This window comes from Oncorhynchus keta, chromosome 6 (assembly GCF_023373465.1).
Source record: "Oncorhynchus keta strain PuntledgeMale-10-30-2019 chromosome 6, Oket_V2, whole genome shotgun sequence".
In the NCBI taxonomy this organism is placed as follows: Eukaryota; Metazoa; Chordata; class Actinopteri; order Salmoniformes; family Salmonidae; genus Oncorhynchus; species Oncorhynchus keta.
The window spans coordinates 16618779-16643120 of NC_068426.1; the positions used below are offsets into that span (position 1 = coordinate 16618779).

The window sequence follows — 24342 nt, forward strand, 5'->3', positions numbered from 1 at the left end:
TGCCCTCATTCACGTGTGCCAAAAGACTACTTTTCCCTTTGGAATGACTACTATTTTTTCAAGAAACAAACCTGAAACCCGGTATAAAGACTTGACATCTAGTGGAAGCTATAAGTACTGCAATCTGGGAGGGATTTTCATATATAGACCCATAGACTTGCATTGAAAAGGCTTGTGACCACCCCAAAACAATTTCCAGATGGATTTTCCTTGGGTTTTCACCTGCCATATCAATTCTGTTATACTCACAGACATTATTTTTAACAGTTTTAGAAACTTCAAAGTGTTTTCTATCGAATTCTACCAATTATATGCATATCCTAGCTTCTGGGCCTGAATAACAGGCAGTTTAAATAATGCCACTTTAATAATGTTTACATCTTATACCATCTATTGCATCTTGCCTATGCCTCTTGGTCATCGCTCATCCATATATTTCTATGTACATATTATTATTCCATCTCTTTAGATTTGTGTGTATTAGGTAGTTGCTGTGGAATTGTTAGATTACTTGAAAGATATTGATGCACTGAACTAGAAGCACAAGCATTTCGCTACACTCGCATTAACATCTGCTAACCATGTGTAAAATTTGATTTGATTTGCTGAGCACTTGTTGGCTGGTTTTCTTCACTCTGCGGTCCAACTCATTCCAAACCATCTCAATTGGGTTGAGGTTGGGTGATTGTGGAGGCCAGGTCATCTGATACAGCACTCAATTAATCTCCTTCTTGGTAAAATAGCCCTTACACATCCTGGAGGTGTGTTGGGTCATTGTCCTGTTGAAAAACAAATTATAGTCCCACTAAAGGCAAACCAGATGGGATGGCAAAGTGCTGCAGAATGCTGTGGTACCCATGCTGGTTAAGTGTGCCATGAATTCTAAATAATTCACTGACAGAGTCACCAGCAAAGCACCCCCACACCATCACACCTCCTCCTCCATGCTTCACAGTGGGAACCACACATGTGGAGATCATCCGTTCACCTACTCTGCATCTCACAAAGACATTGCGGTTGGAACCAAAAATCTCACATTTGGACTCATCAGACCAAAGGACAGATTTCCACCGATCTAATGTTCATTGCTCGTGTTTCCTGGCCCAAAATTTGAATTTCGACCATGAAGGCCTGATTCACACAGTCTCCTCTGAAAAGTTGATGTTGAGATGTGTCTGTTAATTGAACTCTGTGAATAATTTATTTGGGCTGCAATCTGAGGTGCAGTTAACTGTAAAGAACGTATCCTCTGCAGCAGAGGTAACTCTGGGTCTTCCTTCCCTGCTGCGGTCCTCATGAGAGCCAGTTTCATCATAGCGCTTGATGATTTTTGCGACTGTACCTTCATGTCTTAAAGTAAAGATGTACTGTCACTAGCCTGCTATTCGGTGTAGTGGCTGTGTGGTCCCAAATTTGGGATTATGGGCTTTTTTCCACGTTTAAAATTCTAAACAATCAACATTGGCCATGGTGTCAATGAAGCATGATTTGTGCCGCGGTCATAACAACTCGGAACTGCGACAACTTGATTTCAAGTTCAGAGTTCAAGAAAACACCTCTCCGCGGCATCGCCGGACAGAGCTGGGGCTCTGCGCCTATTGTGGCCAAGAGGGACACCAGCTTCATTGGTGCCCGGTGTGTCCTAACCTGGGGTGCACTAGAGCAGAGGAGCGGCCCGTGACCTTCTGTCTCCCAGTGTAGGCATGAGTTTTCCATCATCACTTTCTGCCAAATCCTTTCTGGTGTCAATTTCACTGGCTGGCTATCCCCCATGGATCTCCCCTTTCTGATGGATTTACCACTATTCTGGTTGTTGTTGACAGATTCTCAAAATGATTCCTCTCTCTGGTCTACCTACCACTCTCTAGTTCGCTGAGGCACTATTCCAGCAAGTCTTCTGGCACTATGACCTTCCGGAGGACGTTGGTTCCGACCGTGGTCCTCAATTCACATTTCGGGTCTGGAAAGTGTTCATGAAGAAGCTGGGGGCCATGGTTAGCCTCACATCTGGATACTGGCCTTAGTCTAACACGCAGGTGGAGAGGACCAACCAAGAGCTGGGGAGGTTCCTAAGGAGTCACTGCCAGGACCGGCAGGGGAAGTGGGCCCGGTTCTGTCCCTGGGCAGAATACGCCCAGAACTTACTTTGTCACTCCTCCACTAGGCTGACTCCCTTCCAGTGCATCCTGGGATATCAACTGGCCTTGGCTACGTGGACTCCGAGCCAGACCGAGGCCTCTGCAGTTGACGAGTGGTTCTTGTTTGCAGAGGATTTGTGAAACGCCACCCACGTAAGGCTCCAGCACACTGTCCACCATCAGAAGGATCAGGCGGATGGCCACCACAGTACGTTTCCCGTGTTTCATCCTGGTGATCGCGTCTGGCTCTCCACCAGGAACCTCCACCTGCCCTGCCGGTTGCTGCGTACTCCGCACAGGGAAGGAATCGGGCCCATTCCCCCTGCCGGTCCTGGAAATGGCTCCTCAGGAACCTCCCCAGCTCCTGGTTCATCCTCTCCACCTGCCCGTTAGACTGAGGCCTATACCCGGAAGTGAGGCTGACCGTGACCCCAAGCTTCTCCATACCCGTGATCTGAATTGGGGTCCACGGTCGGAGACGATGTCCTCTGGAAGACCATAATGCCGGAAGACTTGCTGGAACAGTGCCTCGGCGACCTGTAGAGCAGTAGGGAGACCAGAGAGAGGGCTGAAACGACAGGATTTGGAGAATATATCCACAACCATGAAAATTGTGGTGAAACCGTCAGTGGAGGGGAGATCAGTGACAAAGTCAATGGATGGATGAGACCAGGGACGCTGGAAGGAGTTTCCCTGCTGGAGCGTGCCGAGGGGACTTAGTTTGGGCACACACAGAACAGGAGTTGACGTAGCGAATAACGTCCTGAGCCAAGGTGTGCCACCAATACCTTTTGGAGAGCGATTGTATAGTACGGGTGATCCCAGGATGTCCAGCGATGAGAGATGTGTTTGCCCAGGTCAACAGCCGCTCCCTTATCCCCATGGGAACGTAGGTGCGCTCAGGAGGACAGGTAGAGGGTGCGGGTTCCCTCTCCAGAGCCTGGCAAATGTCCACATCTACGTTGCAGACCACAGGGGCTATGACTCGAGAAGGAACAGGAAAACAGGTCCTCCGGAATTTGGGTGACCAGTCCGTGATTCTCATCCTCGACCATGAGATGGTGGGGTTATGGCGTTGCAGCCATGGGAGGCCGAGAATGATCTGGTGAGCTGGTGCCCTAATGATAAAGAAGGGAATGTTTTCCTGATGAATGGGCTCCACGGTGAGGATTTTTTACCTTTATTTAACTTGGCAAGTGAGTTAAGAACAAATTCTTATTTTCAATGACGGCCTAGGAACAGTGGTTTAACTGCCTGTTCAGGGGCAGAATGACAGATTTGTACCTTGTCAGCTCGGGGATTTAAACTTGCAACCTTCCGGTTACTAGTCCAACAATCTAACCACTAGGCTACCCTGCCGCCCCTATGGTTAGTGGTGTGGTGATGTATGTGTGATGGTTCTGGATCCTAGTGGCTTATTATCAACGGCTTGAACCAGAAACAAAGAGGAGAGCGGGTATGAGGTGATGTTCAGAGACGAGGCAAGGGTCTGGTCAATAAAGTTCCCCCGCAGCACCGGAATCCACTAGCGCTGTAGAAACAGAGGGACAGCCAGCTAATGTGATCAACACTAAAAAGTGTTTGGCAGAAAATGATGAAGATGGGATACTCACACCTGCCCCAGGAGATGGAAGATCACATGACCGTCCCTCTGCTCTCGTGGATCCCGAGTTGGGACGTACCGGACATTGCTGAAGCTGGTGCCCCCTTGACCACAATAGAGAAAGAGCCCCAGCTGTCTCTGTCTACATCGGATGCTGCTACTGTCCAGAAGGTGAGCGCGTACTGGGCAGTGGTCTGGTCATCCTGCTGTAGTTGGAGTAGGCGCTCACCCCTCTCTCTGCCCTCCGGTGGATGATCAAATATACCTCTGAACAAAGCCATGAACCCCTCATACGAAGCCAGCTCCTCCTCTCCTCTCTCCCAGATGGCTGCCGTCAGCAGATAAATAATCGTGGCAACCTTGGACCTCTTGGTGGTGGGGAATCCCATCTGGTGCGCAAAATAGAGGGAGCACTGGAATAGGAAGCCAATGCATTTAGATAAAATTCAGTCATATTTATCCCGGAGGGACAAATGGGCATCGCTGACCTGGGCAGACAGCTGAATGGACTAGTGTGTTTGCTCGCTGGGTCGACTGGTGGCAGAGTATCCTACGCTAGAAGAAGGCAACGCTACTCAGGTATGTTTGAGACTCGGTCTCTACCTTTAAGTCTTTACTGAAGACTCATCTCTTCAGTAGGTCATATCATTGAGTGTAGTCTGGCCCAGGAGTGTGAAGGTGAACGGAAAGGCTCTGGAGCAACGAACCGCCCTTGCTGTCTCTGCCTGGCCAGTTCCCCTCGCTCCACTGGGATTCTCTGCCTCTAAGCCTATTACAGTGGCTGAGTCTCTGGCTTACTGGTGCTCTTCCATGCTGTCCCTAGGAGGGGTGCGTCACTTGAGTGGGTTGAGTCGCTGACGTGGTCTTCCTGTCTGAGTTGGCGCCCCCCCCTGGGTTGTGCTGTGGCGGAGAACTTTGTGGGCTATACTTTGCCTTTTCCTCAGGATGGTACGTTGGTGGTTGAAGGTATCCCTCTAGTGGTGTGGGGGCTGTGCTTTGGCAAAGTGGGTGGGGTTATATCCTGCCTGTTTGGCCCTGTCCTGGGGTATCATCGGATGGGGCCACAGTGTCTCCTGACCCCTCCTGACCCCTCCTGTCTCGGCCTCCAGTATTTATGCTGCAGTAGTTTATGTGTCGGGGGGCTAGGGTCAGTCATTATCTGGAGTATTTCTCCTGTCTTATCCGGTGTCCTGAGTGAATTTAAGTAGGCTCTCTCTAATTCTCTCTTTCTTTCTTTCTCTCTCTCGGAGGACCTGAGCACTAGGACCATGCGTCAGGACTACCTGGCTACAATGCCACTTAATATAATGTTTAGATACCCTACATTACTCATCTCATATGTATATATATATGTATATATATATATATATATATATATATATATATATATACTGTACTCATTTAAACTGCTGCATCTTGCTGCATCTACTGCATCTTGCCATCTTTATGTAATACATGTATCACTAGCCACTTTAAACTATGCCACTTTATGTTTATATACCCTACATTACTCATCTCATATGTATATACTGTACTTGATACCATCTACTGCATCTTGCCTATGCCGCTCTGTACCATCACTCATTCATATATCTTTATGTACATATTCTTTATCCCTTTACACTTGTGTGTATAAGGTAGCAGTTGTGGAATTGTTAGGTTAGATTACTCGTTGGTTATTACTGCATAACTGGAACTAGAAGCACAAGCATTTCGCTACACTCGCATTAACATCTGCTAACCATGTGTATGTGACAAATACAATTTGATTTGATTTGTTTTGCTGTCTGTCACCTTGATTACTAAAAATTCTCTCAACATGTGCGCCTACATTGTACACTTTCATTCACAGGCTAATTTGTAGCAACCTCATGATGGGTATAGGAAAATGTGAGTATCATGTAGTAGGCTAAATCTATCGATGTTACATTGAGCTGGGTGAATGGAATATGAATGACAGTCATCCAATATGCTGTAATATAAATAAGGTCATGTTCATTTAAAAAAAGTATCATCTTCCCTCATCTTAAACAACATCTTAAACGCCACTGATTTATTGCCACAGAAGGCTCTTGCCTTCAGAAAGCATTTATACCCCTTGACTTATTGCACATTTTGTTGTGTTACAGCCTGAACTCAATATTGATGGAAAAAAAAAATAATAATTCACCCATCTACGCACAAGTGAAAACATATTTTTAGAAATGTTTGCAAATTTATTGAAAATAAAATGCATAAATATCTAATTTACATAGGTTTTCACACTCCTGAGTCAATACTTTGTAGAAGCACCCTTGGCAGCAATTACAGTGGTGAGTCTTACCCAGAAAGTCTCCAAGAGCTTTCCACACCTGGACATTTGCCAATTATTCTTTTCAAGATTCTTCAAGCTCTGTCAAATTGATGTTTTGATACACCATCCAAAGTGTAATTAATAACTTCACCATGCTCAAAGGAATATTAAATGTATTTTTTTTACCCATCTACCAATAGTTGCCCTTCTTTGCGAGCGGTTGGAAATCTTCCCTGGTCTTTGTGGTTGAAACTGTGTTTGAAATTCACTGCTCGACTGAGGGACATTACAGATAATTGTATGTTTGGGATACAGAGATGAGGTAGTCATTCAAAAATCATGTTAACCACTATTACTGCACACAGAGTGAGTCCATGTAACTTATGTGACTTGTTAAGCAAATGTTTACTCCTGAACTTATTTAGGCTTGCCATAACAAAGGGGTTGAATACTTTTTGACTCAAGTTGTTTCAGCTTTTGATTTTTAATTCATTTGTAAACATTTTTAATAACATAATTCCAATTTGGCACTGTGGGGTATTGTGTGCAGGCCAGTGGAAAAAACATCTACATTTAATTCATTATAAATTCAGGCTGTAAAACAACAAAATGTGGAAAAAGTCAAGGGGGTGTGAAAACTTTCTGAAGATATTGCAGATAACGGGAGGAGTTGATACTCAAAGTAAAGTACATGGGAGGGATCTGAAATAATCTAGTAAATGTCTGTTAAAAAATAGTCTGAATGGAGGGATTCTGCCTCACATCCATGACCTTCACAACAATTTATTTGGGACCAGCTTTTGTTTTAGTTTTTGTTTCAATCTGATGTAGAATGGAAATCCGCCTGTCATTACAAGTTAGTACAGTAAGAGAGTGATGAATGAATAGAAAAATACACCTGTAGAGACTAACCTGTCATTTCTTGTGGCTTGATGCACTGACTCCAGTCAGATATAAGCATTAATATGGCTGTCAGCCACCACCCTTTTCTACTCTTCAGCATTCTCTTAACTGGCCCCTGGAACATCATGAGAATTCAATTGTACAATTTAGTATTGATAAATCAATCACATATATCTTATCATGAATTATACTCTCAACAAACACCAGTACAGTACAGTACAGTAAAGTATGGAATCTGAAGGGTATGGAATGATCCTGATAAACACAATATTATGTAGATTAAAACAAAAACATGCATTATTTTAAATAAATGTGTAATTGTCTTATAAACCTCAGATACAATGCCTTCAGAAAGTATTCATAACCCTTGACTTATTCCACATTTTGTTGTGGGATTCAAATGGATTTCATTGTAATTTGTCAACCATCTACACAAAATACTCTAATGTCAAAGTGGAAGAAATCTCCTTTACTTTCTGAAGGCACTGTACCTTTTAAGTCTTAATAATGTGGAGAAAATACATTGTTGACATGCACAAGTTGTAATCTATTGTACTGAATGCCATTGAATTCTCTATAGAATATCAATATAAATATACTGTTATTATTGTACAAAGTAAATGTTTTCAAGCATGTACAGTAGAGAATGCATACACTATACAGTGAACGTATGCTTTTAAATTAAAGCATGTGTTTACAAAGACAACTTGTATGTTTGCTTTATATCAACAGTTTAGCAGAATATAAAAATGCTATAATTTGGATCCAATACAGAGAGAACAGAGAAGATAAAAGTGCATAGCCACAGACAAGGAGTACTTACTGTGAATTGAATGAGAGAGCTCCTGTGTAGATGTTTGACAGCCTGCACCAGCTAATCAGGTCTGTGCGAAGTGCCTGCTTTTGTATTCTCTGGTGAACTACAGCGCAGCAGAAGCAGCCGGGAAACACTACAGTATGTCTCAGGGGTCATGTATTGATGTCTCAGGGGTCATGTACTGTACTCTGTAGGTCTGGATTCTCTACCAAACAAGGAAGCTCATATTTAGTGTGAATCTGCAGTTTTATCAGATTCCTGATGAACAGATGTATAAATAGAATGTGAAAGCCCTGTCAGCCTGTCCACACAGCCTGTGAGTGTGGTCATGGATGTGGTTCTGTGGAAGGGGAGTCAAATATGCTGTTGCTCTGACCTGGATGGGTGGGGGTTGCAGGCTGAAGGTCTCTCATACTAACGGATGTTTTGTTTCCCTTTTCCCTTTTCCCAGGAATCATATATATATATACACACACTCTAAGTGGGGATATCAAAAATATACAGTATACAGTCAAAGTTTGGACACATTTACTCATTCAAGGGTTTTCCTTTATTTGTACTATTTTCTACATTGTAGAATAATAGTGAAGACATCAAAACTACGAAATAACACATATGGAATTGTGTAGTATCCAAAAAAAGTGTTAAATAAAAAAATATATAGATGTATATTTGAGATTCTTCAAAGTAGACACCATTTTCCTTGATGACAGCTTTGCACGCGCTTGGCATTCTCTCAACCAGCTTCATGAGGTATGAGGTCACCTGGAATGCATTTCAATTAACAGGTATGTCTTGTTAAAAGTTCATATGTGGAATTTATTTGATTCTTAATGCATTTGATCAATCAGTTGTGTTGTGACAAGGTAGGGGTGGTTTACAGAAGATAGCCCTAGTCCATATTATGGCAAGAACAGCTCAAATAAGCAAAGAGAAACGACAGTCCATCATTACTTTAAGACATGAAGGTCAGTCAATGCGGAACATTTCAACAAAGTTTCTTCAAGTGCAGTCGCAAAAACCATCAAGTGCTATGATGAAACTGACTCTCATGAGGACCGCCACAAGAAGGAAGACCCAGAGCTATCTCTGCTGCAGAGGATAAGTTCATTAGAGTTACCATCCTCAGAAATTGCAGCCCAAATAAATGCTTCACAGAGTTCAAGTAACAGACACAGCTCAACATCAACTGTTCATAGGAGACTGCATAAATCAGGCCTTCATGGTCAAATTGCTGCAAAGAAACCACTACTAAAGCACACCAATAATAATAAGAGACTTGCTTGGGCCAAGAAACACGAGCAATGGACATTAGACCGGTGGAAATCTGTCCTTTTGTCTGTTGAGTCCAAATTTAAGATTTTTGGTTCCAATCCCTGTGTCTTTGTGAGACGCAGAGTAGGTGAATGGATGATCTCTGCATCTGTGGTTCCCACCGTGAAGCATAGAGGAGGTGTGATGGTGTGATGGTGCTTTGCTGGTGACACTGTCAGTGATTTATTTCGAATTCAAGGCACACTTAACCAGCATGCTACCACAGCATTCTGTATCGATACACCATCACATCTGGTTTGCGCTTAGTGGAACTATCATATGTTTTTCAACAGGACAATGACCCAACACACCTCCAGGCTATGTAAGGGCTATTTTACCAAGGAGATTGATTGAGTGCTGCATCAGATGACCTGGCCTCCACAATCACCCGACCTCAACCCAATTGAGATGGTTTGGGATGTGTTGGTCCACAGAGTGAGGGAAAAGCAGCCAACAAATGCTCAGTATATGTGGGAACTCCTTCAAGACTTTTGGAAAAGCATTCCAGGTGAAGCTCGTTCAGAGAATGCAAAGTGTGCAAAGCTGTCATCAAGGAAAAGGCTGGCTACTTTGAATCATCTAAAATAAAAAATATATTTTGATGTTTAACACTTTTTTTGGTGACTATAATGATTCCATTGTGTTATTTCATAGTTTTGATGTCTTCACTATTATTATACAATGTAGCAAATGGTAAAAATAAAGAAAAACTCTTCAATGAGTAGCTGTGTCCAAACTTTTGACTGGTGCTGTATGTATGCATGACTGTAATAAAGTTAGACAATTATTTCAAAGAAAAAACTCTAAAGTTCGAAAGAATTTCACTTTATTTTCCTTTGCCCTTGAAACAATGTTTCTATTTCCTTTATATAAAAAGAGAAACACTCCACAATTTATAGAGGATATATATTTACATATGAGGTTCAGTCATCTGGGATCATTGCATGCATTTCGTTTCTTTAAAATACAAAACTTGTATGTACAGAATACATCAGAATGTTTCCTCGGCAGTATAACGTGTAGATGATTCTTCATGTTCTTTTAATCAAAGATTGAAAGTTTAAAACAGCATGAGCGATGTAGATGTGAGAGACTTGGGAAAGCAGACTGACCTTGTAATGTGGTTGGATGGATGGGGGGGCAGGAAATAGCTGCAGGGTTTATCTCACATACAGTACACCATGACACAAAGCTTGTACCAATGTTCGGACATGGAAACCACTAGGAAATTACCAATTCATTTGCTATTAGGCTAACAGAAGTATAAGGCCTGTTTGAAAGTTGTTTTATGTAAAGGATAAGGAACAATAGCTGATATGTTCTGTCAATAAACAATTGTACATGTTTGTGTCTTGTGTCAAAAAAGCTCAGAGAATGGATTGTTGTCTCCCAAAAACCACGTGTAGAGTCTTGTCACATTGACACTTTGTCACATTTACATTGACTGTGAGTTATAATTACATGTATGCCCTGTTGAAGTGTTGCCAGATTTTCTTGGCACTTGTCAGTAGACGAGGGGATTGGCTGTTGTTACATGTTTCTGGAATGAGAATAGAGATAGCAAAATGGCAACACAGTCAGTCACCTGTTTTTGAGTCAGAGACATCAACAGCTCTGGTTATGATGATGTCAATGCAGTAGGGTGTGGTGGGCGGTCACAGACAGGTGAATGGCCCTCTAAACAGGGGCGGCAGCACAACTTAAAACATTACAGAAACCATCAATCACCACATCATAGAAAATAAACTATACAAAGGAAATTGAAAAACATCAGAGATGAATTCCCACAAACCTGTCAGAGCAGGGTTCTGTGGCCAGCTCAAATTTCAGTGTGTATTTCTGTATAAGCACTTTGTGCTGATGTAAAAAGGGCTTTATAAATAAATGTGATTGATTGATCCAAGCATGTTCCAATTGACAGACACAAAGCTAACTAAAACAATGCAATGTTCATTATTTGACATGTAATGTACTATATATAGTTCCAGCTTCATGTCATTAGTAAAATACTTGGTACATTAAAAACCAGTGATAACATTCATGAGTTGTACAGGCACTACTAATGAGAGATATGTTTCACTGACAAAGTTACATAACAAACAGACATGAACACGGGAGTGGACACAACAGAAACACCAGCAACATAAACTGTAGCAGGTGTGTTTGTGTATGAGGAACACAAATATAAAGGCAGTGAAGCTCAAATCTATAATTTGTCTCTATACTCAAGCATTTTGGATTGGAGATAAAAATGGATCATATGAGGCAACATTAAATCATTTCACCTTTTAATTTGAAAGTATTTTCATACTTATCGGTTTTACCGTTTAGAAATGAAAAGTACTTTATGCATCTAGTCCCCTCATTTGAAGGTGTCATAAGTACACTGAACAAAAATATAAACTCAACATGCAAAGTGTTGGTCCCATGTTTCATCAGCTGAAATAAAAGATCACAGAAAATGTTCCATACGCACAAAAAGCTTATTTCTCTCCAATAGTGGGCACACATTTGTTTACATCCCTGTTAGTGAGTATTTCTCCTTTGTCAAGATAATCCATTCACCTGACAGGTGTGACATATCAAGAAGCTGATTAAACAGCAGGATCATTAATTACATAGATGCACATTGTGTTGGGGACAATAAAAGGAAACTCTAAAATGTGCAGTTTTGTCACACAACACAATGCCACAGATGTCTCAATTTTGAGGGAGCGTGCACCAGAGCTCTTGCCATAGAGTTTAATGTTCATTTCTCTACCATCAGTCACCTCCAACGTTGTTTTAGAGAATTTGGCAGTACGTCCAACCGGCCTCACAACCGCAGACCATGTGTATTGCGTCGTGTGTAAACATTGTGAACAGAGTGCCCCATGGTGGCGGATGGGTTAGGCTATGGGCAGGCATAAGATACGGACAATTGCATTTTATTGATCGCAATTTGTGGCCCGTTTCAAGAAACTATGTCTTGTCACACATCACTACTTCAAATGTGAGGGATAAAAATAAAAAAAATAAAAATATGTTTGTTTTTTTGTCAGAAATGCCGTCTGGAACATTCATTTGCCTTAATAACCCACTTGTATGCAGTCTGTAAATACATATATATTTTTTTATAACGAGCCTAGTTGTTTTAGCCACAGAAAATACAGGAACTTTCCCTTTAGCCGTGATTGGCTGAGATAATGGATGGGCTGGACATGCCGAGATATGAGTTTGGATTGGTCTGCCATGTAGCATGCTTCTGTCTATAAGTATGTGTGGATAATCCTGTCTACCGCTGCTTTTTTTGAAAGATATCATGAACCAGAAAAGGTTTTGCTACTGCTCTTAGCATTGCTGCCCTGAAGTTAATAGCGCTATCAACAAAGCTCAGTGGGAAAATGTTGTGATAGACTACTTTCTGGAGGATGATCGTGCCATGCTGACTCTCTGACTCTGAAAATGAATCAGATACTGAGGAAATCCCTGATTTCGGTAAAAACATTTTCATTGAACCAGACAGTGTAGTCTTCTGATGACAAAGGTGGGGAAGAAAGGGTGTAATTGTCACGGGAGAAGTTGTCCGAGTTTTGAAATCAGTGGAATGCCCGGTGGAATCAAAGAGATGATTGCCAAATGCGTAGGGAGTCCAAAAAGAGAACACAGAAAGACGGCTGTTGTATAAAACACCTCCCTCCAGATTACATCTTCAAACTAAGCGCAACCATAGCATCTATGACAAAGGGAGAAGCGTTCATCCACGTATATACAGGTATATGTCTAGCTACATTTTCAGATATTATACATTTCTAATTTTGTCAGAAAGTCATTTTCAATGCAAGTTAAAGCATACTGTTAGCTAGCTCGCTCGCTAATGTTAGCTGGCTCACTAGCTAACATTACGTGTATGATCTGTGCAGGAGCTCTAGAAAGAGGCCCGAGTTCAAGTTGGAATTCCGAGTTGGATGACCATTCAAATGGATTTTTCCCCGTCTGAGTTTTTTTCAGTTCCCAGTTGTTTTGAACGCAGCAATATAATTTGGATGATGGTTTATTGTTTAGCTAGCTAGCTACATGTCTAAACAAAAGACCCCACGATGGATGTAACCATTTCACTGTACCGTTTACACCTTCTGTATCCTGTGACTGTGACCAATAAACAGATTTGATTTGATATTGTGTGGGTTTACCAGAGACGGTAATGTGAAGAAGAACATGACCTGCACCAAAGTCAGATTAGGATATAGGCCAAGGACTAGATAGTTTATTTAGTTTATTTTTACTACTACTTTTTGCTACTACTTTCACCACTTTTAGTCTTGAAATCTTTGGTTGTTTACTACACAGTGAATCCTAATAGAGATGGGTGGGGCTAAGGCTTAGGAGGGTGTGAATGATACTGAGTGGTTGTAGTCAAAGAAGACCCCTCCAGTAGGTGTACCAAAAATATTCACAGACCATTTCCTCAAAAATGGGGTTACAAGTTTAACCTTCAAAGCAGAATCATTTTCTCACTGTTCCTCAACGGCAGTGTATGATCTACCATTTCCTAGCTCGGAGTCTCTACTTCTATGTAAAAAAAACATAATTTCAAATTTTGCTACATAGGACTGAATCCAGGTGGTGCGTCACATTTGAATGCATAGAGATACCGCGACAAGAGCCCATAGTCGTGCCATTCATATGCCACCATCACCTCATGTTTCAGCATGTTAATAAATGGCCCCATGTCGCAAGGATCTGTACACAAATCCTGGAAGCTGAAAATGTCCCAGTTCTTCCATGGCCTTCACACTCACCAGACATGTCACCCATTGAGCATATTTGGGATGCACTGGAACGACATTTACAACAGTGTGTTCCAGTTCCCGCCAATATCCAGCAAATGGGACAACATTCCACAGGCCCCAATAGACAGTCTGGTCAACTTTATGTGAAGGAGAGGTGTCACGCTGCATTAGGCAAATGGTGGTCACACCAGACACGAACTGGTTTTTTGATCCACACTGCTACTTTTTTTCTTTTTAAGGTGACCAACAGATGCATCTGTATTCCACGTCACGTGGAATCGATAGATTAGGGCCTAATGAATTTATTTAAATTGACTGATTTCCTTATATGAACTGTAAATAATTGTTGCATGTTGTGTTTATATTTTTGTTCAGTATAAATATTTATCAGTGAGCAACACTGATTCAATCAAACAGACCTTGCAGACAAAAATACCATTGTTCCTGTACCACACAAAAGCATATTTGAAGTATGTGCAATACTAAGTCTACATTTACTGACAGAAACTAAATGAAACTCCTTTAAGTGAAACTGCATCTGGAACAATTGTTCAGATTTCCTGCAATGTGAGGTTAATTGAATCAGACTTTTTGAGACAATGAACATGTAAACTGTGGCCAAGAACAAACACCAAAGCTTAAAGCAGGAAAATATCACCAGTTTGGAGCTGCAAACTCCTGTCACATAACTTAAGGGGTCGTCAGGGGTGAAAAACAAACAAACAAAGCATATAAATAGAAAACATAAATAGATAAATCATTTTCCTGATTAAAATAGTTCAGTGGTCCGGATTCATCTATGGCAGTGCTTCCCAACTCCAGTCCTCCAGTTCCTCAACAGTCCATCTTTTTGTTGTAGTCCCAGACTAATCATCACCTGATTCAACTCATTGAGGGCTTGCTGATTAGTTGACAAATTGAATCAAGTGTGTTGGTCCAGGGTTACAACAAAAATATGTACTGTTGGGGAACTGGAGGACTGGGGTGATGAATGATGATCAATGGGATTTCCTCATTATTTCTGTTGTGTTCCTTACTTTACGTTTTGCAGTTGTGAATCCAACTAGAGGAGCGAGTTATAAATGTAAAGAATAAATATGTCAACATTAAAAGAGAACTGTTTCACTACATCAAATTACCAAAAGATACAATCTCAGCATTATAAGTGTATATGGTACAATATCCAAACTAAATAACCATGTGCTTTCAACAAGTCCTATTCAAATAAGCACACATGGTATGATCAAAGCAGTGGGATGGCAGTGGCAGTGGTATGGCTCTCTCGTATACCGTACAGGGGTGAGCTACTAATACCGCATCTGAAGTACCTCAGAGCAGCCTCCCTTCACCACAGATGTGCTGCAGTAGAAAATCGGAATCATGGATACCATGCTTTTAAAAGTAAGCTTAGCATTCTTCCCTCAAATGGCACTGTTATTGGTAGTACAATAATTATTCTCAAATGCAGACTGTAAGAAGTGTGTATACCTGTGCTTGGCTCCTGCTGGCTCCTCTGAGGTAAAGCACTACTTAGGATGTCCCAAGCTTTACCTCTGGGATATCATAGGTATATTGTGATATAACACAATGATCTTTACAAATATATCCCCTTTGAAAACTAATTTGTTCTAAAAAGAAAAGTCAGGGTGTCAGGACCACTTGAGTGATGTGGTGTGGCTGGTTCGGCCAGCATGCAGTTCAGTTCTCTGACTGAAAGAGTGAGTACATGCCTTTAAATCCGCTATCACTTCACTACCAATGTCTTCAATACTGAGTGTTGAAAACCCAGTGAATTTAGTGTTCGCACCACTAGGTTCAAACGTGTCTGAGCATGGGCCAATCAATATCACCATGGGGACAGACAGGTCTTCATCTTCACTGTGATTCATTCCTTAGTCTGACCTCTGATCTGGCTTTGGGTTCACCAGCTCTCATAAAGTCCACACTGTGCAGGTCACACAGGTCACACAGACAGCCACACTGGTACGCTACACACACAGTACAGTAGGGTCCCCTGGGGGAGGACATGACAGTAGCTAACAATCCAATGGATGGGAGGCGGGTCCCAGCTGACATCATATAGGAAGGGTGGGAGGATCTTAGTTAACCCCTCCCTCTCTTGGCTCAGTCAGCTGGCAATGGACTCCCTGCAGCCCCCAGCCCTCGCCCCCTAAGGGCTCCCTGGTCCCCGGTGATGAGCGGAGCAGGCTGGAAGCCCCCTCCTCTGTGGGGTGAAGGGCTGGGTTGTGGAAGGCTGGTCTGGGCTGGGTGGGTGGTTGAGGCAGTGTCCAGGCTGCTGTTAGACAGCAGACAGCTGGGTGGGCTTGGAGGCCGGCAGCTCCAGTAGAGCCTGCACGGTTATACCCACCTTCACCAGCCCACGCTCCTCTAGGATATGGTGGGGTAAACACAGCTTGTCCTGCCAGGGCAGAAACACAAAACACAGTCATCACCGGTCCTTTCAAAACGCTTTCAGGTCAGTACAAGTGAATTGACGATTGGATGCCAGTTTGTTTCTTTGTTAAAATACATTGTCAGCAAGACAACAATGAGGCAGTTGTATGAACCAAAAACAGTGGCACCCAAGCTCAACCTATCCTCTTGAGATTTCCACATTAGGTTCAGGACTCAGACAGAAGTTTATCTACAAATGGTTATCTGTAGATCTTCTCCTGATACAGTGCCTTGCGAAAGTATTTGGCCCCCTTGAACTTTGCGACCTTTTGCCACATTTCAGGCTTCAAACATAAAGATATAAAAGTGTCTTTTTTTGTGAAGAATCAACAACAAGTGGGACACAATCATGAAGTGGAACGACATTTATTGGATATTTCAAACTTTTTTAACAAATCAAAAACTGAAAAATTGGGCGTGCAAAATTATTCCGCCCCCTTAAGTTAATACTTTGTAGCGCCACCTTTTGCTGCGATTACAGCTGTAAGTCGCTTGGGGTATGTCTCTATCAGTTTTACACATTGAGAGACTGACATTTTTTCCCATTCCTCCTTGCAAAACAGCTCGAGCTCAGTGAGGTTGGATGGAGAGCATTTGTGAACAGCAGTTTTCAGTTCTTTCCACAGATTCTCGATTGGATTCAGGTCTGGACTTTGACTTGGCCATTCTAACACCTGGATATGTTTATTTTTTAACCATTCCATTGTAGATTTTGCTTTATGTTTTGGATCATTGTCTTGTTGGAAGACAAATCTCCATCCCAGTCTCAGGTCTTTTGCAGACTCCATCAGGTTTTCTTCCAGAATGGTCCTGTATTTGGCTCCATAAATCTTCCCATCAATTTTAACCATCTTCCCTGTCCCTGCTGAAGAAAAGCAGGCCCAAACCATGATGCTGCCACCACCATGTTTGACAGTGGGGATGGTGTGTTCAGGGTGATGAGCTGTGTTGCTTTTACGCCAAACATAACGTTTTGCATTGTTGCCAAAAAGTTACATTTTGGTTTCATCTGACCAGAGCACCTTCTTCCACATGTTTGGTGTGTCTCCCAGGTGGCTTGTGGCACACTTTAAACAACACTTTTTATGGATATCTTTAAGAAATGGCTTTCTTCTTGCTACTCTTCCATAAAGGCCAGATTTGTGCAATATACGACTGATTGTTGTCCTATGGACAGTCTCCCACCTCAGCTGTAGATCTCTGCAGTTCATCCAGAGTGATCATGGGCCTCTTGGCTGCATCTCTGATCAGTCTTCTCCTTGTATGAGCTGAAAGTTTAGAGGGACGGCCAGGTCTTGGTAGATTTGCAGTGATCTGATACTCCTTCCATTTCAATATTATCGCTTGCACAGTGCTCCTTGGGATGTTTAAAGCTTGGGTAATCTTTTTGTATCCAAATCCGGCTTTAAACTTCTTCACAACAGTATCTCGGACCTGCCTGGTGTGTTCCTTGTTCTTCATGATGCTCTCTGCGCTTTTAACGGACCTCTGAGACTATTATAGTGCAGGTGCATTTATACGGAGACTTGATTACACACAGGTGGATTATATTTATCATCATTAGTCATTTAGGTCAACATTGGATCATTCAGAGATCCTCACTGAACTTCTGGAGAGAGTTTGCTGCACTGAAAGTAAAGGGGCTGAATAATTTTGCACGCCCAGTTTTTCAGTTTTTGATTTGTTAAAAAAGTTTGAAATATCCAATAAATGTCGTTCCACTTCATGATTGTGTCCCACTTGTTGTTGATTCTTCACAAAAAAATACAGTTTTATATCTTTATGTTTGAAGCCTGAAATGTGGCAAAAGGTCGCAAAGTTCAAGGGGGCCGAATACTTTCGCAAGGCACTGTAAGGGACTGCGTCATAACTGGGAAAAGAGGAGTACCAGATTTCTTGCTGGTAACTGAGAGGACTGATAGACTGTGGTGATTTGGTGATGTGTGTTTACCTGTGACACGCCCAGTTTCTTACAGGCATCCAGGAAGTTCTCCACATTCCTGCGGCACTTGGCCATGCTAAGCTTTGGCTGTGGAACAGGATTCGTCAACAGTTACATGGAAAAATTGTACATTTTTTAAAATCCTTATTTGTTCAAAATATTCTTGCCTTTTTTTTCTTCTTGGCAGGTGGTTTGCTTCGGCCTTAGGGATTTAAAACAACACGTTTTCAACAGGTACTTACCACTGCTGGGGAGGGTACATGGATGCTGGCCACTGACCGAGGACGAATGTGATTGGCCAGATGGCACAGGACAACGCCATCCATCAGAGCAGCTCCGACATCGTCCGGCAGCAAGACCTTTAGTCTGGACTCCAGGTTCTGAGAGGAGTCACAGAAATAACACATTCAACATGGATCCTGTAGAATAGATCACTGTGGAATATTGTACAACAACTATTGCAACCACTAAGGTAAGACATGTATGAACAGTCCACTATAGGAGGTGTTTGGAAATAATATATATTAACAATATAGCAGACACTTCTTTCCAAAGTGACTTACAGACTTAGGCATGACAACAACAAATTCTGAACCTACACATCCATGTATAACTGACCAAATTATGAAAGACAGGCATTGTAATTTTGTATTCCGTAAAGTGAATGTGGAAGTGGTGAAAAAAGTGTTGTTGTCTACCAACAATTACAAGCCACCTTGGCCTGACAACTTGGATGGAAAATGACTGAGGATTTTCCTAAAGGAAAGTATGTGCCCTCAGGCCTGGAGGGAAGCAAATGTAATTCGGCTCCCCAAGAATAGCAAAGCACCCTTAACAGGCTCAAACAGCTGACCAATCAGCCAGTTACCAACCCGTAGTAAACTTTTGAGAAGAATTGTGTTTGAACAGATAAAATGTTATTTCAGAGTAAACAAATTGACACCCGATTTTCAGCATGCTTTAATGGAAGGGCATTCAACATGTACGGCACTGACACAAATGTCGACTGAGAGAAATAGCTAAAAAGATTGTGGAATGTGTTTTGTTTTGTGCAGCTTTTGACATTATCGATCATAATCTGCTGCTGGAAAAACATACATGTTATGGCTTTACATCCCCTGCTATATTGTGGATTGAGAGTTACCTTGTGGCAAAATCCTGCACGGAGCCTTCAAATCAAATTCATTTTTATTTGTCACATGCGCCAAATACAACAGGTGTAGGTAGACCTTACAGTGAAATGCTTACTTACAAGGCCTTAACCAACAATGCCGTTTTAAGAAAAATAAGAGTTCAGTAAAAAATAGATAAGAAAAAGTAGAAAATAAAAGTAACAAATTATTAAATGGCAGCAGTAAAATAACAATAGCGAGGCTTTATACAGGAGGTACCGGTACAGAGTCAATGTGGAGGCTATATACAGGGGGTACCGGTACAGAGTCAATGTGGAGGCTATATACAGGGGGTACCGGTACAGAGTCAATGTGGAGGCTATATACAGGAGGTACCGGTACAGAGTCAATGTGGAGGCTATATACAGGAGGTACCGGTACAGAGTCAATGTGGAGGCTATATACAGGAGGTACCGGTACAGAGTCAATGTGGAGGCTATATACAGGAGGTACAGGTACAGAGTCAATGTGGAGGCTATATACAGGGGTACCGGTACAGAGTCAATGTGGAGGCTATATACAGGAGGTACAGGTACAGAGTCAATGTGGAGGCTATATACAGGAGGTACAGGTACAGAGTCAATGTGGAGGCTATATACAGGGGGTACCGGTACAGAGTCAATGTGGAGGCTGTATACAGGAGGTACAGGTACAGAGTCAATGTGGATGCTATATACAGGAGGTACAGGTACAGAGTCAATGTGGAGGCTATATACAGGGGGTACCGGTACAGAGTCAATGTGGAGGCTATATACAGGAGGTACAGGTACAGAGTCAATGTGGATGCTATATACAGGAGGTACAGGTACAGAGTCAATGTGGAGGCTATATACAGGAGGTACAGGTACAGAGTCAATGTGGAGGCTATATACAGGGGGTACCGGTACAGAGTCAATGTGGAGGCTATATACAGGAGGTACAGGTACAGAGTCAATATGGGGGCTATATACAGGGGGTACCGGTACAGAGTCAATGTGGAGGCTATATACAGGAGGTACAGGTACAGAGTCAATGTGGAGGCTATATACAGGGGGTACCGGTACAGAGTCAATGTGGAGGCTATATACAGGAGGTACAGGTACAGAGTCAATGTGGAGGCTATATACAGGGGGTACAGGTACAGAGTCAATGTGGAGGCTATATACAGGGGGTACAGGTACAGAGTCAATGTGGAGGCTATATACAGGAGGTACAGGTACAGAGTCAATGTGGATGCTATATACAGGAGGTACAGGTACAGAGTCAATGTGGAGACTATATACAGGAGGTACAGGTACAGAGTCAATGTGGAGGCTATATACAGGGGGTACAGATACAGACTCAATGTGGAGGCTATATACAGGGGGTACAGGTACAAAGTCAATGTGGAGGCTATATACAGGAGGTACAGGTACAGAGTCAATGTGGAGGCTATATACAGGAGGTACAGGTACAGAGTCAATGTGGAGGCTATATACAGGGAGTACAGGTACAGAGTCAATGTGGAGGCTATATACAGGAGGTACAGGTACAGAGTCAATGTGGAGGCTATATACAGGGGGTACAGGTACAGAGTCAATGTGGAGGCTATATACAGGGGGTACCGGTACAGAGTCAATGTGGAGGCTATATATAGGGGGTACAGGTACAGAGTCAATGTGGAGGCTATATACAGGGGGTACCGGTACAGAGTCAATGTGGAGGCTATATACAGGGGGTACAGGTACAGAGTCAATGTGGAGGCTATATACAGGGGGTACCAGTACAGAGTCAATGTGGAGGCTATATACAGGGGGTACCGGTACAGAGTCAATGTGGAGGCTATATACGGGGGTACAGGTACAGAGTCAATGTGGAGGCTATATACAGGGGGTACAGGTACAGAGTCAATTTGGAGGCTATATACAGGGGGTACAGGTACAGTGTCAATATGCAGGGGCACCGGTTAGTCGAGGTAATTGAGGTAATATGTACATGTAGGTAGAGTTAAAGTGACTATGCATAGATAATAAACAGAGAGTAGCAGCAGTGTAAAAGAGGGGTCTGGGTAGCCCTTCAGGAGTCTTATGGCTTGGGGGTAGAAGCTGTTAAGAAGCCTTTTGGACCTAGACTTTGTGCTCTGGTACCGCTTGCCGTGCGGTAGCAGAGAGAACAGTCTATGACAAGGGTGGCTGGAGTCTTTGACACTTTTCAGGGCCTTCCTCTGACACCACTTGGTACAGAGGTCCTGGATGCCAGGAATCTTGGCCCCAGTGATGTACTGGGCCGTACGCACTATAGTGCCTTGCGGTCAGAGGCCGAGCAGTTGCTATACCAGGCAGTGCAGCTGTAGAACATTTTGAGGATAGGTGGACCCATGCTAAATCTTTTCAGTCTCCTGAGGGGAAATAGGCTTTGTTGTGCCCTCTTCACGGCTGTCTTAGTGTGTTTGGTTCATGATAGTTTGTTGGTGATGTGGACACCAAGGAACTTGAAGCTCTCAACCTGCTTCACTACAGCCCTGTCGATGAGAATGGGGGCGTGCTCGGCCCTCCTTTCATGTAGTCCACTATCATCTCCTTCGTTTTGATCACGTTGAGGGAGATGTTGTTGTCCTGACACCAGACGGCCAGGTCTATGACCTCCTCCCTATAGGCTGTCTCATCGTTGTCGGTGATCAGGCCTACCACTGTTGTATCATCGCCAAACTTGGTGTTGGAGTCGTGCCTGGCCATGCAGTCATGAGTGAACAGGAAGTACAGGAGGGGACTGAGCACGCACCCCTGAGGGGCCCCCGTGTTGAGGATCAGCGTGGTGGATGTGTTGATACCTGCCCTTACCACCTGGGTTCGGCCCGTCAGGAAGTCCAGGATCCAGTTGCAGAGTGAGGTGTTTAGTCCCTAGCTTAGTGATGTGCATTGAAATCACTATGGTGTTTAATGCTGAGCTGTAGTCAATTAACAGCATTCTCACATAGGCTTTCATATTGTCCAGGTGGGAAAGGGCAGTGTGGAGTGCAATAGAGATTGCATCATCTGTGGATCTGTTGGGGCGGTATGCAAATTGTAGTGGGTATAGGGTTTCTGGGATAATGGTGTTGATGTGAGCCATGACCAGCCTTTTAAAGCACTTCATGGCTACAGACGTAAGTGCTAAGGGTCGGTAGCAATTTATGCAGGTTACCTTAGTGTTCTTGGGCACAGGGACTATGGTGGTGTGCTTGAAACATGTTGGTATTACAGACTCAGTCAGGGACAGGTTGAAAATGTTTTTTTTATTAAATCACACAATCATCCGGAACAGCTGATGCTCTCATGCATGTTTCAGTGTTACTTGCCTCGAAGCGAGCATAAAAGTGATTTAGCTCCACCGGTAGGCTTGTGTCACTGGGCAGTTCACGGCAGTGCTTCCCTTTGTAGTCTGTAATAGTTTGCAAGCCCTGCCACATCTGACGAGTGCCGGAGCCGGTGTAGTACGATTCAATCGTAATCCTGTATTGACGCTTTGCCTGTTTGATAGTTCGTCAGAGGACATAGCGAGATGTCTTATAAGCGTCCGGGTTAAAGTCCCGCTCCTTGAAAACGTCAGCTCTACCCTTTAGCTCAGTGCTAATGTTGCCTGTAATCCATGGCTTCTGGTTGGGGTACGTACAGTCACTGTGGGGACGACGTCATCGATGCACTTATTGATGAAGCCACTGACTGATGTGGTGTCCTCCTCTGTCCCATCGGAAGAATCCCGGAATATATTCCAGTCTGTGATAGCAAAACAGTCCTGTAGCTTAGCATCTGCTTCATCTGACCATGTTTTATTGACCGAGTCACTGGTGCTTCCTGCTTTAGTTTTTGCTTGTAAGCAGGAATCAGGAGGATAGAATTATGGTGAGATTTTTCAAATGGAGGGCGAGGGAGAGCTTTGTACGTGTCTCTGTGTGTGGCGTAAAGGTGGTCTAGAGTTTTTTCCCTCTGGTTGCACATTTAACATGCTGGTAGAAATTAGGTTAAATTTAACTTTCCCTGCATTAAAGTCCCCGGCTACTAGGAGCGTCGACTCTGGATGAGCATTTTCCTGTTTGCTTATGGCCGTATACAGCTCATTGAGTGTGGTCTTAGTGCCAAAATCGGTTTGTGGTGATAGATAGAAAGGTATGAAGAGTATAGATGAAAACTCTCTTGGTAAATAGTGTGGTCTACAATTTGTCATGCAATACTCTACCTCAGGCGAGCAAAACCTTGAGACATCATTAGATTTTGTGCACCAGCTGTTGTTTACAAATATACATAAACCGCCACCCCTTGTCTTAACAGAGGCCGCTGTTCTATCCTCCAGTAAGGGGTGATTAATTGCCATCCTGATATCGAGAAGCTCTTTTCGGTCAAAAGACACAGTTGCAGAAACATTATTCACCGTGCGCTGCCACTTTAAGAGTGCATCAGCAGTCAGGAATGAGGAAATAAGATAGCTCTTCCGGAGTAAATTGTTGCGAAAATTTTAAAAACAAACCATCCGCTGTATCAGAGGGACAGACAGTGTAACTGCAAGCCTGAAATCAACAGCTAAGCAGACTTCATTTTCCCCTATGTGCTCCTTTTGATGTTCGGTGTCGTCGGACTATTAGTCCCCTGACAGTTGTATTTGGTGTGACATTTCAGTTAAAGGGAGTTTGCATGAGTTATTATTTATTGTTGTTTGAACTGTATGGATTTTCTGTCGGACTATTTACATTTGGCCGAGAAGATTCTAGGACATTTTAAGGCCTTTGTTTTGTCTATAAACAACCCCCCCACACACACACACACGCACACACAAACCCATTCATACCCCCTGCACTCCTAATACAGATGTCATGACTGTCCACGAGAATCCAAACAGGTCAGATCAAGTTTGCAATGAATAACTTCAACTTCACCCTAGAGGGGGAAGGAAATAACTAGTAGGGGTTAACACCTCATGCCCTGTTGTAAATCAAGGAAGAA

The 24342-nt window shown here is 43.0% G+C and overlaps 2 protein-coding genes across 6 annotated transcripts in view; both read right to left on the reverse strand.

The window, feature by feature from the left end:
- The window catches only part of LOC118385068 (interleukin-13 receptor subunit alpha-2-like), a 15064-nt gene extending 7005 nt beyond the window's left edge, over window positions 1-8059 (reverse strand). The window contains exons 1-2 of one of the 2 annotated variants that reach the window (XM_035771888.2): window positions 7761-8059; window positions 6947-7052 (exon numbers count right to left, since the gene is read on the reverse strand). In XM_035771888.2, the coding sequence (XP_035627781.1) occupies window positions 6947-7037 (91 nt within the window). In that variant the 5' untranslated portion in view covers window positions 7038-7052; window positions 7761-8059. The remainder of the gene's footprint in view (window positions 1-6946; window positions 7053-7760) is intronic. The other variant, XM_035771887.2, reaches the window with a different exon arrangement.
- Window positions 8060-9877: 1818 nt separating this feature from the next.
- Window positions 9878-24342, reverse strand: part of LOC118385071 (leucine-rich repeat and calponin homology domain-containing protein 2-like) — an 88147-nt gene continuing 73682 nt past the window's right edge. For all 4 annotated transcript variants that reach the window (XM_035771898.2, XM_035771897.2, XM_035771896.2 and 1 more), the window contains 3 exons: window positions 18479-18616; window positions 18246-18323; window positions 9878-16259 (listed from right to left, as the gene is read on the reverse strand). In XM_035771898.2, the coding sequence (XP_035627791.1) occupies window positions 16140-16259; window positions 18246-18323; window positions 18479-18616 (336 nt within the window). In that variant the 3' untranslated portion in view covers window positions 9878-16139. The remainder of the gene's footprint in view (window positions 16260-18245; window positions 18324-18478; window positions 18617-24342) is intronic.